Raw genomic sequence first — 14,482 nt, forward strand, 5'->3', positions numbered from 1 at the left:
ACGGTTTATACAACAACCGGCGCTCTTCAAGATGAGGCTTATGGTCTCCTACTTGGTTGGTGCTCTCATTCACTTCGTTCTTGGCACTCTCACTTTGGCAGGTTCATACAGCATATCAGCATATCAAGACGGAGCATACTGAGACGGAGCATATTGAGATGATGGAAACGGCCTACTGGCCTACTTGGTGGGTGCTCTCACTTTTCTTGGTGCTTTCACTTCGTTCTTGGTGCTCTCACTTTGGTCGCATACAGGACATCCAGATGATCTAGTATGCCTGTTTATTACAGTATATAACTTGTCATGTCCCGCATTGAAATCTCATCCTATTCATCATGGCCTCTTACGAAGTTGTGTCACAGTTCACTGAAGACGCATTCGCCAACGAAGACCGCATCTGTGAACGCTCTACATGTGCTGCAAAAATTCATAAGGGAGATCCATGTTTCTACATTGCTACAATAGTCACTGGCCAACGCGGGCGCTTTGTGTGCGCAGCTTGTCACCGACACTATCAAGGCAAAGCAGCAACATCCATAAGGCCCACTGTTCAGCGTCCTGATGCTCAAGTTATCCGGCAAAACATCAATGCCGCATGGAAACCAGGTTCGTCCTTATACTTGCATCCTTTTTACCTTTACTAACGTGATTCTCAGCGTCGGTTGGGGCCATTCAGCAGTCACCGCGTGTAGTTGCCACTAGTGCCTCTTATGGTCGTGCTGGGCCAGATATAGCCGTTCCTTCCAGCTGGGGCAGTACCAACACTGGCCAGCCTGGCTACTCGGCAAACCATGCACAGTATGGCGCTGAACGAGAACGCTGGGCCAAGCAAGCATATGCTGTTCCCCCAGCAGAGACTATTAGCTTAGAAGTCTCGGCTGTACGAGAAGGTGGAAATAGGAGGAAGGGCGCCCATGGCATACCATTTGGAGTACGTACCATAGAATCAGAATGCTACTGTACTGACAGCTTTCAATTTCAGAACATATGCGAGGGCAAGAAAGACGTTGACGCACGCATTGATGCACCAGGACTCATTGCACTCGCTCTGGACACCATCTGGCCAAAGATACAAGCTTTTGCAGGAGGCTTTCCATGGCGCCAAGACCAATTCGTCATTCGGGATGGTGGATGGGTTGATTTATCAACCCATCCACCTCGTCAACCTTATTTTTACTCTCAGTGTATGCATGCAACTCGCAAAGGCTCACGCGCTATGACATTCAAGCCAAAACAATTCTTATTGTACGTTGTTGTACCCATGTCTCAGTGGGAGAACTACGAGACATGGCTTGATAAAGCTGAAGAGGTTCGTACTCATCTGACAATGACAAATAGGTACTTACTGACATGAAATCCTATATCCTTAGGAACGATTTAGCACGCATTCATGGCCCGAGTTACTCTCCACACCTTCTGTGAAAGAGAATGTCCATTTGAGCGCAGCAGCTGATTCATTGACCGTCTCATCATCTGAAGCACCATCATCTGAAGCGCCGTCTGAAGTGTCATCCCAAGTGCCAGTCAAGCGGCGGTTTCTCCATGAGATCACTAGTATCCCATCCTCACCTCCCCTCAAGAAAGCAGCGCCTGCTAAGGTTGCTTTCCATTCTCCAGATCGAGAACACCTAAGGGAAGTTTTGAAGTCTGGTGGGACTGCAAACATAAACTGTCGAACAAAGTAAGCATGACCTCACTCTCAAGTCCTTCTCTAAACGTCACTTGTAGTGCTCACTATCCAGCACGAGACCATTGAATTCTTCCCTGTCCCAACACGCCCACTATCAGTCATTTTAGAGGACCCGGAGCTTCACGCTGCCTTCCGCATGGATACCGAATTGGGCCATAGCGGCCAGCTTACAATTCAGACTTCCACAGATGATATGCTCGGCGCCGGAGGCTTCAAAACAGCCCATCCAGGTTTCTTGACACTGTTCTCAGCCCCCGAAACTCTCCTAGGTTCACGTCCACGCCAAAAGGTTGCAGTCAAGCGACCCTTTTACAAGAATTACCCTCCGGGCAGCAGCAAAAACCCGATGAGATTCTCGATTGGACGTTATACGATAAGCGATGAGCTTCCAAAGCTATTCAAAGAGGCAAATGTGCTTTACTGGGCACGTGCATTGCTAACATTTTCATATGAGTACATTGACCATTGTATTTCGAACTCGTCTGAACCTCCACCCTTCCACATCCCTCGCATGCGCTTTGTTGAGGCTGGTCTCGCATTATCACATGATCAAGTACAACCTGGCCATAAATCGAAGTCGCCGACTCGGATGCCTCGGGCTGGGTACCTTGTTGAAGAGTTGATCCCTGACGACTTCCTCAAATATATCCATAATATGGATTGCAACCCAATGCTTGACCCATATGAGGTTGGCTACGAAATTGCTGCATTTTTAGCTTGCACACAACATATACAATACGCCAAAACTGGCGGTCTCGCTTTCATCTCCGATTATCAAGGTATCCAACATTGTGTGGTATCGTACATGACCTTCTAGGCTGACTGCTGCGCTGCAGGTGGATCCGAGATTTTGTCCGACCCTCAAGTTCTTACTCATCCGTATGTGATTTTTTCTTTCACTTTGCAATGATGTATCACTCATTCAGGGACTGTAGCTTAGTCAGCAATGGCAAGGATGTCTTTGGGGATGGCAATATTGAACGTGCAGTCAGTGCATTCGAGCAGAAGCACAATTGCAATAATTATTGTAAATGGAGCGGCTTTAAGCTAGAACTTTATAAAGCAGCAGAGATAGGGACGGAGATGGAGATAGGAACAGCTGGAATGGAATTGGGGACAGCTGATATGGAGATGGGAACAGAGGCGGATATGGACTCTGCATAGTAGATTGGTTGAATTTCTTGTTCTGTCGTCATAGTCTAAACATGGATTGTTTCTCCGCGATCAATTTTAACACCAAGATGTGACAGCACATGTATTGTACAAATCATACTAATATACAAGCCACCGAAGTTCAAGCGGCCATGGTGGGGTTAGGGTTATTCCGTATAAGGCGATCCGTTCCAGAACGGATCGCCTTATACGGAATAACCCTAACCCCCTCACCATGGCCGCTTGAATGTGCGAATTTCAGTCAACAGTCACTTGTAGATTCACGTTTTGTTTTGACATGCTTATATCGAAGTATTATTTGCACGCAGTGTTTGGGGTCTCTCAACTGCATGTGACCAAAGTCGCTGGCAAAACGAGCACGGTGCTCCGGCTTTCCATACTCTATTCACGTGACAAGTTGTTATTTTGTTTTGCAAAAGAAAGGTTGTCTTCTTGTTACCCCTTGGAAAATTGGAACCCCCGGATTACACGGTAAACTCGTTCATTTCATTCATATGTGGATCTTTCTGATTCATATCATCGCGAATCGAAAGTTGACGGAGAGGGCTGACATTAACATGACAAGTCAACGTTACAAAGAAGTCAACGTTAACAATATTTTACTATAACGTCAATGCGACTAACCTCTTTCCGTGAATTTCTCACTTACTACGTATGAATCAGATCGAGCGACATACTAATAAAATGAACGGAAGAAAAAAATCGTCGGACACACGCTGCTAAACCCCCACTGTCGCGATCGCTCTGGTATCCCCACGCTATAGAGAGTCGTTCCTTCAAATTCAAGTTCATAACTCAGGATGAGTGACTACGTAGTTCTCATGGGACGTGAAACTACTTTTGCAGTACGTCCTCTGCACTCGCACAGTGTGCCAGTGACCTGTCGGCGTTGTGCTTCATTTGCTCACCCGAAGTCAGTATGTCGAAGGTAGTTCCACTACACTCGTATTCTTATCTCGTTCTGCACGACTGAATTCCTCGGACAGCTGCATCCATAGCAGCTTTGGTAAGGAGGAACGAATACTATGACAAGCAACGTCATGACCATCATTTCCCCCCAGCTTTTTGACTATTGTCTTACTTTCGACTCGGAGGTCAGTATGTTTTGATGGCTATGTGCAAAATTAACTTTATACCAGGTTCGTTGGACATGGGGGAGAAAATGGGGGATCGTGAGGATAGCCTTTGTGATCTCTCGCTATATACCGATTGTAATCATTGTTATGTACCTATATTGTAAGTGCTCGGGACAATTTGTCTATTCTCGCTCCCCACTGATGAGACCTTCGAATAGATATCCTCGAGTCAGGAGGAATTGTGCGTCTAAATTCTTGGCTGAGTTTATATCCCTGATGTCATATTCTAGCCAAATCCTGGAATGTACATTGCTATAAATGGCAGTTGCGTATACAATAATCCCACTTCAACTGTTTTGGATTCTCAATGATTTCACCAGCCCTGAGCGCCTTCAATGCTGTTGCTGCTGACGGTCAGAATCAACTCAAAGTCAAATCTCTTCCCTCCTAGTGACTCCTTTTTAGTTATGCTCGTGGTTAGGGCGCAAGCATTCTGTCGATGGGGAGTCAGGACCTTAATTGCCCTAACATTGCTCATTACCGTAACCCTGATCTTTCCTCTTAGCTACCTTTTTGTTGCTCAAATATTACACTTCATTCTAGGCCATAATAGCCGTTGCGCTAACAATTATATACGTGGTGACGAGTAAACCTGGAGGTCTGTATCTCCCCCTTCAAATTTCTTCTGCTCACCATGTACTACAGATGCGTATGTGTATAAGGGGGAAGAATGCGTGAGTATCGCTTATGGGTTATCCATGGTCTATCAGCTTTGTACGTAGCATTTCTATAATTCGTCCAGTGGCTAACTTCCGCCAGTATTGATGTCCTTGATACTGCACAAACGCTTCAAATTTTACCAACGGGATACTACACCATTGGTTGCTAATGTATATCGGGATGGTGTGATTTATGTGCTATGCATTGCTCGTGAGTCCTGTAGATTCTTGTCAAGAACAATGCCTCAATTTTTTCAGTGGCCTCGATGGTGAATTGCATCGGCATTGCTGTGCTTCCTGTGAGTAACTTTCTTCTGGTAATAAGATGAGCCTCTGATCAGATTGTCTAGGAACCATACACTTTTCTTTTCTATAGGTAAACAATATCATGATACTCTATATTCAAAGCTGAGTCAGACGAGCCCGCAGGCAGTCGTGTATAGCGTGATTTCTTCACGCATACTGTTCAATCTACGAGAAACAAGCGAATCGCAGGATGACGTTGTATTCAGCTTGGGGATGGTTTTTTCTCAACCAGTCGGAATCTCATCTACAGTGGATCATTTGGAGCTGGAGGTTATTGAGACTGCATAGTACTTGTGACTCAGTTTTGATTATGGTTATAGCTCCCCTTTGTTAGATATAGCCTACGTACTACGTACCATTGTTCGTGGATAGCATCCATCCCATTACGCTCACTTGATGCTTTGACATTCATCGTTGCCTTCCCTCGGTCTTCTAGTAGAGGGTACGTCCATTCGTTCATAGTTATACGGTACCACCCATACTGGATTGTATATGAACATTACATATGTCGAGGTATTTTTTCACCCCTGACGTACACGACAGCGCTGTGTTTCCAGCCCTTGAAGTCGCTGCTAAGATTGCATCAATAGTTCGATTGCTCTGAGCTACGAACAATCAACGCAGTTTTCAAAGTGTCTCCTTGTAAATATTTTCTCTGAAACAGCTAGCACTGCAAGTACCGCCTTGATCTGAGCGGCGAGAACACCTCGAAGGCGATCTAAGAATTTTCATGACCGAAAAGGTCGACGCTGCGAGCATGTGGCGTCATGACTTGACAGCAAGAGTGCGGCTCAGTGTGTCAACGATCGCGAACGAGGCAAAGAATTTTCCGAGATCTGACCTGGCGAGATGAAGAAATAGGTCGATCATGATTCTACATTCCAATGCCGGGCGTGTAAACTAGAAATACATCTGAGTCCTTGGTCTCTTGGACAAATTAACATTCTTCCCCGGTTTCTTCTTTCACTCCCTCTCGAAAATATACATGTACGCCAATTTCTTCAGATCCCTGACGCTCGTTTCATCCGCTCGCACAACCTTCTCGTCATTGAAAAGCACCCAATCGCTGACAGCACCATCTACATCCATCGCATCGCTTCTCGGCATACGGATGTGTGCGACATAATGACCAGAATGAACGCTGGGACCTTTGTGTGATATGAAGGCTTTCAGCCTGTATCGAGCAGGTAAGCGCGATGAACCAGGTGGTGCTTTTTTGGTTTCTGATGATGAGGTAGCGGGTGGGTTGTCTTCGCCAGTGTCATCGGGATGATTAAATAGCCATTCAACAGCACGTTCTACATTTCCATCCTACAACACTGTCAGAATAAGAGTCAAAACAAACCAGAACAAACTCACGGTCTCTCTCAACGCCTTCTTTGCTTGCGCGTTTGTGAAGCCCATGTCAGCAAGCATCGCTACCTGCTCTGCGGGTGGTTCTGGTGCATTACCACTTCCTGATCCTGCTGTTTGAATTGGTACGTTGATGTCTGAAACAATCTCATCAACTAGAATTTCGAGTGCATTCATTTCGGCACACCTGGGTCCTCCATGTGCATGATTAACCATTCCATTGCAACTTCAGCCCCAGCGTTGCCAGTTGCAATCAGGGCGTTCTGACAGCTGACGGTCGGGAAGCCCATAGCCTCAAGCTGAGACAGTGCTTCGACGTCAACTTCAGGCTGCGAAGGACCTGAAGTGTTAGAACTATCTGGTAACTCCACTTCGCCAGACTGAAGTCCATGCCCGAGGTAGTTATCAAGATGAAGTTCATCATTCTCTGGAAGGATCACAGGTATATCTACGATTCGGGGGTGTTAGAATGATATCAGTCATCGAGGTTGCAAAAGCTTACCTAGCTTCGTCGGGACCCAGTTCACAAGCTGGAACTTCTTTGCATGCAGCACCAAAATGTCAGGGAAAGTAGCAAACTGCATCTGCCTAAGTCCAGCATGAGTCAACGTTTGGGTAGACCAAACGACATGCGCATACCTGACGGCATTCACTTTTCCGCAGCCTCCTTCACATTGGTACTCCAGAGCCTCTTGTCCACTCGGTCCAAGCAATAGGTCCAAGCACTGTTCCAAAGAAACAGAGCGGTACCGCTTCTTTCCAGGACCACTCTCATCTGGTGCACCGACAGTTCCCGCTTCTTGTTCTCCCGCTCTCGTATCCGCTTCGCCATCAGCGAGTTCGTGAGCGGGTACACCAAGACTAAGGACATCCATCGTGTCTACGCGATACCTGACCCTGTGACAGGACTGGCACTGGAGACGTTGCTCGAGGCCAAAGGCAAACGATTCGGTCGGTTCAGATTGATCTATGCAAGATCAGCGCGAGTGATACTTGAGACAACCCTTTGGTACCTGATACGCCACGAGTATTTGAGTGATTGAATCGCCTAAGTACCGTCAACAGGTGACTAAAGAATTCTTCCGCATCCTGCTGGCGCATGGTGGAGAACTCAGCGTGGCCTTTACCAACGAGAGCCTTGAATCCTGCTGGCTTCAGGCCCGCCTGCCAAGGAGTATGTTCAGGTGTTGGGTGTGCGAGAGCGTCAGTCGGGGCTGCGGGCGCATACGTCAGATGTCAGATGTCGTACGCATGGATCACAATATGGTGGATCTTGTCTTTCAACATACCTTGTTCATGATCTGAGTGAGGTTTAGAGTATCGTCCGCTGAGTAATCCATCAGCGAGCTTGTACATCTGACATTCCAGGCAATCTGCAGGGAGGGCTTGAGTGCAATTGTCCCAGTGAGCAGCTGCTGTCGGAGAGACGTAGGGGGATTCTGTGCCTGAAGGTCCTTTACCATAATAACGGATTTGGAAAAGTGGGAGTGAGAACAGTGTCTGAATAACGGAGGCCATATAGCAACTGTGAGGAGCCATCGTCGTAAAAGTAGTTGCTAAAAAAATGGAAAACATGCCTATTTCCGAGGTTGCTAAGACCTGTAGCACCAGCACCAAAGATCGGTTGAAGTGCCGAACCGTCCTCGGCCGTGAGGGAGAAGTCAAACAGGAGGTTTTGCTCGATTTGCTGGTTTTGGGGGTCAGATTTAAGACAATGGCATTATTTTTCACCAATAACGCACAAGTTCAGTCATGCTCTTCTCGGTCTTCTTCTGTGCCGCGACATTAACACCAAAGGTACTGAGGTGGTTTACAAGCTCTGGGTCAACACGAGCGTCATTACATGCGTAGCAATATACATCTTGGAAATCGGGTCAGAAACATATTGAAAGGGCGAGAAATGACGACTGACCAGCACCACCCTCAGGTGTAATAGTTCCAAGTTTGACGCATACAGGATGCTGAGTCGTGTTAGAATGTGCTAGCGCGTGGCCATTGCCGCCAGTGCCACCAAATTGAGCACGACCGCATCCAAGAGCACCGCAAGTGAGGCAAAGCCAGAGATTTGAAGTAAGCTCGCAAGAGGCGCAATGCGCTAGACCTAATATTGGAATGAAAAATGCATTCTTGATCAGGAGGTTGGATATTACCTTCTTGTGGTATCGATCCACTCTGGAGCTGCTCCAAGCAAAGTGTGTGCTCGCAAGCCGTAATCTCCTCTTCCCAAGCTTTGACTTCCGATTGACGAGCCGATGAAAGCGATAGCATGATACCATCAGTTAGACGCTTTGTCTGTGGCGGTAATATCAGTAATGCAAGATCAGACATGTAGCAGACGAGTACACTTGCATTTGCAACATCAATCGCTACTTCCTTCCCGTCTTGCAGATCACACTTCCAACACTTGAATACAGTGGCATGCTCGTATTTGTCTTCTTCGCGTTCCTCATTAATGGCAAGCTTCTTCATTTTAGCCGGTGGCTCCTCTCCATCAGCCTAGTATGGTTCTAGTGTACGTTGCACATAAATGCGTCGCCACTCACGCGATTCGAAACCTTCTTCTTCGGGGTGCGCTTGACATTCAGAGTGAATGAGTGTCCTGATCGGAGGGCATGATTACGCGTATGGTGACGATCTGAGTCAAGACATGATCCATTGAAGCACACCAAGCAAACGTCGATGCCCTTAGGGCCATCCTGCACGGGCGTGAACTCCGGAATTGTGTATCAACCTCCTTAATCGACCTACCTGATTATCAAAACATTGCGTGCATTCTTCCCTATGAACTGACTGGCTTAGTTTTGGTTCTCTCAAACCAGATATTTCGTGAACATGGGGACAAGTTGCAGACATCGACATAGTGGAAATGTCCGTATTCGTTGTGGTCGAATTGAAAGTTCAGAAGTTCAGACAAGAGGAGCGCGATTTGGGACATTGTCACGTGGCCATCATGTAATGAATCCTGTCACATGAGTGACATTTCCACGATCAGCGCTTCAGCATGAAGAAACATTGTGTATCCTGTCTATTCACTCCAGTTTGCGCTATCTACAGGGTATTTGTTCTCCAACAAGCATATCATTGTCACAGCAAGTCCAGCCTGAAGAAACGGTATCTGGGAACGCAGAAGAGTGCAGAGCGTTTATAGGGAAAATCAAAAATCTGAACTTGGACTTTAGCAGACAGTCGCAGTAGAATTTATGTTCCACCTACTGTTCTAATATGCATGGCAGAGTCAAAATCCACTTTGATGATTGAGGGATTATCAGCTTTGGGCTCACCCATCACACTTTCGGTGCGGGGGTCCGCCAAGAAGCAGTAATGTATCAGAGCACGATGCCACAGATTGGCTGCACGAATATTTTCGGTAAGACCAGGCTTGCATGTGGGAATACACGACTTACTTCGCACAGTACCACGGAATTTATCCTCTCCGACAAGGACGTGGAGGCTCCTGTCCCAGTCTCCAGGACCACCAGGAATGTAGGGCGCCACGTGATTTTCCTTGCATAACATTTTAGCCTATTTTCAAGAAAGCCCAAGATGCGCACCTTTAGATAGGTAATCTCCGCATACCCCATGGGCTCGCCGTTCCAGCTCATTATTACAGGCAGAACACCAGGGTCGTTCATTATTTCCGTGATATATGCTCTGTGTTTCTCCAGCGAGCCGCGTTCTCCCCACGCCTTGTTCACTCGTTCTGAATTATGCCAACGATGGAAGGTGTCTAGATGCTCTGAAGTATTCGATCCGCTGCGGAGATCGAAGTACGTGAACTCTAGAGTCTCCCCTATGGATGGACAAAATCGCCTAAATAGCGTTTCTCCTGGTTGAGGCTTTGGTGGACGAAGGGGGTGCCCGGAAATGACAATGGGTGTGCGGGTGAATGACGGGATCAAGGGAAAAGGCGCAACTGAAAATGACGATGGAGGTAGCCAACCGCGATTATGATATCCTTGTGTTCCCGCACCCTGCCAGAACGTGGCTCTGTGCAAGTATATTTCCTCCTTTGAAGCTGTAGGCGCATGCGCCGTACGCCCGAGGCCGGATCGAAGTAAATACGAACGTAGCTCCTCGCTATTATTGATTTCCTGAGATAGGACAACCGGGATGATCTCTTGGTCGTGGTACAGCGTGAAGAGTGCGTACACAGTCGCCCACGTATCTTTTACGGATATGTCGTTTCTAGATGTCTGTGGCGAGCCGACCTGGGAGGAAGGAAGGATCTCAATGACCTGAAAGCTTGGTACATGTGATGCGGTGTTTTCGAACTGCGTACCGACAGCTGAAATGACGAGCTGTGCGGTCCGATCGAGTAAATGATACTCGCACACAATCAATCCATCGATGTGAATGGAATTCGTCGGGGATACAGAGTCTGCCTTGGCGGTCATGACCGCACCATCTGGCAAAATGAAGTTGTCCACCTTCTGGTCATCACTAACAGAAATGTTTGTGAGTGCACTTTGTATGGCTAGGAGACGTTGGGCAGCACGAGTCATCTGTTGCGGTTATGAGGACTCGGCGGGCGAAACCGAGAGCTAAAAAATGCAATCTGAGTCTATTGGACTCTCGTAGTAAAACAATTATATACCTGGAAGATATACTAATAACGAATTAGCAAAATATGTGGCTAATATGAGAGAATACTCACATCTCGGTCGAAATGTTCGTTCGTCGACGTGTATCCTTTATACTACTACGCTAATACGAATTCGCGGCATTAATTCGCGGCCCCCGTATAATATATTATGGCTAAAATATCTTATCCTTTGTTGATCCGGACTCCTTTATGTCTGACTCCACCATCACTAGGCATGCCAGTGGTCAGATAACAGGGCAGCAGATAAGGTCAAAAGGATATATGGGAATGGGAAGACCCGAGGCACAAATCTGCTAAGCTCACGTCGGTATAAATACGATTAAATTTAAATGGCATTCGCACGTGACTGATTTTTTTCTCGCACTGTTCAATTTTGATCAGATCGTCCTCATACCCTTTGAACCTACATAGACTATGGCACCCAACGGACTCATCCCGAATGGAACTGCAGAGGCTCCGATCGAGATCTCTGCAGTACCTTCCATCGTTGGTATCAACTTTGGTAACTCATATGCATCTATCGCAGTCTTAACAAAAGTGCGTTTCTTCCTGCTGTCAATCTACAAATCTCACATACAATTTTTTTTGGACGATAGGAAGGCATCGCTGAGTGCATAGCAAACGAAGATGGAGAACGTCAGATCGCTTGTGCTATCGCATTTCAAGGGGAGGAGATGGTATGTGGTAGCCTACTTCGTGTTCATGCCACTTAACCAAGTTTTATCCTCTCAGTATATCGGAAACCAAGCAAGGCACCAGCTAGTCAAAAACTCTCAAAACACTATTACAGGATTTCGTAACCTTCTAGGCAAGAAGTGCGTTGTTCGGTGAATTTCATCATTGCATCCGGTCTGAAGGTATATGGCAGGTTCTCAGAAGTACCACAGGCGGCTTTGTCGGTCTCTGCGCCTGTCATACAACACCCTTCGCTACCCGATACGCCAGCATACAAGGTCAAGGTCCTGCAACCCGCGCCCTTACCTCTTAAAACTACCGCTACCAATACACCTGCGGCATCACAAGTTGCTACCCCACGATCAGAGCCCATCGAGGTTGAGCGCGTCCTAACTGTTTCCGAAGTAACCACAATATTCCTCGGTTCGCTCGTGCAATCTGCTGAGGACTTCCTTGGGAGAAAAGTATTGGGTGCCGTAATCAGCTTGCCCTCGTGGTTTGATGACGCCCAGAGAGAAGCGGTGATAAAAGCTGCAGAGGATGCTGGAGTTCACGTCCTTCAGTTGCTTGATGATGCAGGTGCAGTTGCCGTCTGTACTGCCGCAGGATCAGAGGAAATTTCCTCGGACCGAACACAACTCATTGTCGATCTCGGCGCGTCGTCCCTCGAGCTGTCTCTCCTTTCGGTCCGTGAGGGCCTCGCGTACTCACTTGCAACCATCTCTGACTCTTCTGTTGGTGGCGATGAGATCGACTCGAAATTGATCAAATTCTTTGCAAAAGAATTCACCAAAAAAACCAAAACGCCGTTAACTGTCGCGCCTGCTTCTGATCCCCTTGATAAGCGCGCTGAAGCTAAACTCAGACTCGCAGTTGAGCACACAAAGCGCACGCTTAGTGCGAGTCCTGGTGCTGCTACGTGTTCCGTAGAGTCACTCAAAGATGGTCTCGACTACACCGGTTCCATCAACCGGCTCCGATTTGACATGGAGGTGCGCTCCATCTATGACAAGGTTTACGCAAAGGTGAAGGAGCTTGTCGCGAGCGCAGGGGTGGATTTGTATGACGTTGATGAGATTGTGTATATCGGCGGTTGCGCTTGCTTGCCAGGCCTGGATGAGACCTTAGCAGAAGGTTTCACCGAAAACGTCATTACGCCCTTCAAGGCAGGCACTGTCGCTGGCGGTGGTATCGGCGACCCAACCACTATTCTGGCACGTGGATGTGCCCTCCAAGCACAATTGCTTGTTGGCCTTGCTGGAGAAACCGAGGAGGTTCGCCAGGCATTCATCAAGGGCAATGGAACTAGCAGCGTCAGCGCTACGAGCCGTACTATCGGCCTTCTGGTTCCTCAGCTGTCTGCAGAAGGCGGCTTGGGTGGAGTGTGGGTTCCTCTCATTTTGAAGGAGACGCCTTTACCATGCAGGCGCACTGTCACTGTGGAGGTGGATGTCAGTGGGTCTGAAGATCGAGTTGGCTTCGAGTTCTGGGAAGTCAGCGAGGGCGTTAGGGTCGAACATGTCAAGCCACAAAAATTCGAAGACGATGAAGACGAGCCCCAGGATGAGGAGGAAGAAGAGTTGGAGGTAAAGGAGAAGACGATCTCAAAAGAAGCATTCTTAGCTTCATTATCACTTTCGCGCTCCAACCCTTCCAAGGGCAAGACGAAGGTGCAAGTGCAGGCAATCATTAGCGGCAATGGTGCTGTAGATCTCAGTATAAGGGAGGTGACGAAGAACGGACTGGGAGAAGCTGTGACGGTGACAGTGGGATCTTCATGATGCATTTTACCAGGCAGGTGTAGACAGACTTTTCTACTGGATCTCACCGATATCCTCGTTCCATTCCTGCACATAGATCGTCAATTAGCAAACGTGCCATCCGTAATAGACCATCATGACGCACCTCCGGTTTTTCGACAATGAATTTCTTCATGAGCTCCTTGCATTCTGCATTATCAACCACTATGACCTCGACGCCTTGGCTTTTCAGCAGCTCTTCTCCCCCCACCCAGTTCTCATTCTCTCCAATAACGACACGCGGAATCTTGTAAAGTATAATTGCACCTGTGCACATAATGCAAGGACTATTGATGCGGTGAGTCATGAGCAATTGATAGAACTAGCGACGCATGACGATCACCCCACCTCAAGGTCGTGTACTTTATTCACCAAATATCAGTAAGCAACCCCATACACATCGCTCGGAATCTCACCATCGTACATCCTCTATAAACTTGTGCCTTAAGTCTCCCTGCATCCTCCAAGGCAGCTATCTCCCCATGCAACGTAGCCGATGACTTCTGAATGCGTGAGTTGTGCGAGCATCCTAGAACAACTGCATCTTTTGGATCCGTTGAAGACCCGTGATACACAAGGGCAGCGCCAATCGGGATCCCTCCTTCTTGGTAACTCTTGCGTGCCTTTGCTAAAGCTGTAGAGAGTCCGAGCTTATCTATGCCGTCCATGGAGTGGTCTTGGGGCAAGCTGCTGTCCGCATTCCGTGTCCCACGTCCTGACATTAATATTGATATTGATCATGGGATCAAGAACTTTGGAATTGTAGAAGAAGACATATCCAAAGTGCCAGCATGCTCCACAGCCCTGATGGCTCAGTTGGTTAGAGCGCAGGTCTCATATCTTATATATGACCGAGTGTATTCGGGTAATCCTGAGGTCGCAAGTTCGAACCTTGCTCAGGGCAAGCTTTTTGGCTTGTATTTGATCAATGTCAAGTTGCACTACATCGTATACTTACAAGTGCCTGAGTTTCAGGCTGGTGCGGGTGACCGCAACGGGTCTCGGGAAGTATACCAATATTGTTTCCTTTGAGACTACAAGGGCATCAACAAATTACAAGACCCCTCAATTTATATGTGCTGATTGTA

The 14,482-nt window shown here is 47.5% G+C and overlaps 6 protein-coding genes and 1 non-coding gene across 7 annotated transcripts; 4 read left to right on the plus strand and 3 right to left on the minus strand.

The window, feature by feature from the left end:
* Positions 1–335: 335 nt before the first annotated feature.
* Positions 336–2,956, plus strand: F5891DRAFT_1247366 (uncharacterized protein; the record flags this gene model as incomplete). The annotated part of the gene is made up of 7 exons (XM_041369833.1): positions 336–606; positions 657–931; positions 983–1,309; positions 1,371–1,650; positions 1,729–2,469; positions 2,527–2,569; positions 2,626–2,956. 7 exons carry the CDS (start codon positions 336–338, stop codon positions 2,852–2,854), a joined length of 2,166 nt encoding a protein of 721 aa, XP_041221933.1. The 3' UTR covers positions 2,855–2,956.
* Positions 2,957–4,301: 1,345 nt separating this feature from the next.
* On the plus strand, positions 4,302–5,529 carry F5891DRAFT_1054531 (uncharacterized protein). The gene is made up of 7 exons (XM_041362621.1): positions 4,302–4,481; positions 4,543–4,597; positions 4,645–4,713; positions 4,759–4,869; positions 4,917–4,957; positions 5,009–5,034; positions 5,081–5,529. Exons 1-7 carry the CDS (start codon positions 4,335–4,337, stop codon positions 5,250–5,252), a joined length of 621 nt encoding a protein of 206 aa, XP_041221934.1. The 5' UTR covers positions 4,302–4,334; the 3' UTR covers positions 5,253–5,529.
* Positions 5,530–5,789: 260 nt separating this feature from the next.
* On the minus strand, positions 5,790–9,266 carry F5891DRAFT_1054538 (uncharacterized protein). Its single transcript, XM_041362622.1, has 14 exons — positions 9,066–9,266; positions 8,861–9,013; positions 8,667–8,813; positions 8,468–8,609; positions 8,230–8,418; positions 8,060–8,178; positions 7,895–8,004; positions 7,607–7,842; positions 7,331–7,531; positions 6,957–7,284; positions 6,820–6,905; positions 6,505–6,765; positions 6,324–6,454; positions 5,790–6,275 (listed from the first exon to the last, which is right to left on the minus strand). Exons 1-14 carry the CDS (start codon positions 9,174–9,176, stop codon positions 5,928–5,930), a joined length of 2,562 nt encoding a protein of 853 aa, XP_041221935.1. The 5' UTR covers positions 9,177–9,266; the 3' UTR covers positions 5,790–5,927.
* Positions 9,267–10,859, minus strand: F5891DRAFT_1150668 (acyl-CoA N-acyltransferase). The gene is made up of 4 exons (XM_041365128.1): positions 9,869–10,859; positions 9,722–9,821; positions 9,531–9,667; positions 9,267–9,479 (listed from the first exon to the last, which is right to left on the minus strand). Exons 1-4 carry the CDS (start codon positions 10,817–10,819, stop codon positions 9,402–9,404), a joined length of 1,266 nt encoding a protein of 421 aa, XP_041221936.1. The 5' UTR covers positions 10,820–10,859; the 3' UTR covers positions 9,267–9,401.
* Positions 10,860–11,334: 475 nt separating this feature from the next.
* F5891DRAFT_983542 (Hsp70 protein-domain-containing protein) lies at positions 11,335–13,376 on the plus strand (the record flags this gene model as incomplete). Its single annotated transcript, XM_041377335.1, has 4 exons — positions 11,335–11,457; positions 11,517–11,597; positions 11,653–11,735; positions 11,789–13,376. 4 exons carry the CDS (start codon positions 11,335–11,337, stop codon positions 13,374–13,376), a joined length of 1,875 nt encoding a protein of 624 aa, XP_041221937.1.
* A 33-nt stretch (positions 13,377–13,409) lies between these two features.
* Positions 13,410–14,062, minus strand: F5891DRAFT_958748 (cytidine deaminase-like protein; the record flags this gene model as incomplete). The annotated part of the gene is made up of 4 exons (XM_041375584.1): positions 13,410–13,442; positions 13,501–13,681; positions 13,743–13,756; positions 13,811–14,062. 4 exons carry the CDS (start codon positions 14,060–14,062, stop codon positions 13,410–13,412), a joined length of 480 nt encoding a protein of 159 aa, XP_041221938.1.
* A 133-nt stretch (positions 14,063–14,195) lies between these two features.
* F5891DRAFT_t98 lies at positions 14,196–14,298 on the plus strand. Its single transcript has one exon. It is a non-coding gene; the product is annotated as a tRNA-Met (tRNA).
* The last annotated feature ends 184 nt before the right edge of the window (positions 14,299–14,482 follow it).

This window comes from Suillus fuscotomentosus, assembly GCF_016647785.1.
Source record: "Suillus fuscotomentosus strain FC203 chromosome Unknown F5891scaffold_56, whole genome shotgun sequence".
Classification (NCBI taxonomy): Eukaryota; Fungi; Basidiomycota; class Agaricomycetes; order Boletales; family Suillaceae; genus Suillus; species Suillus fuscotomentosus.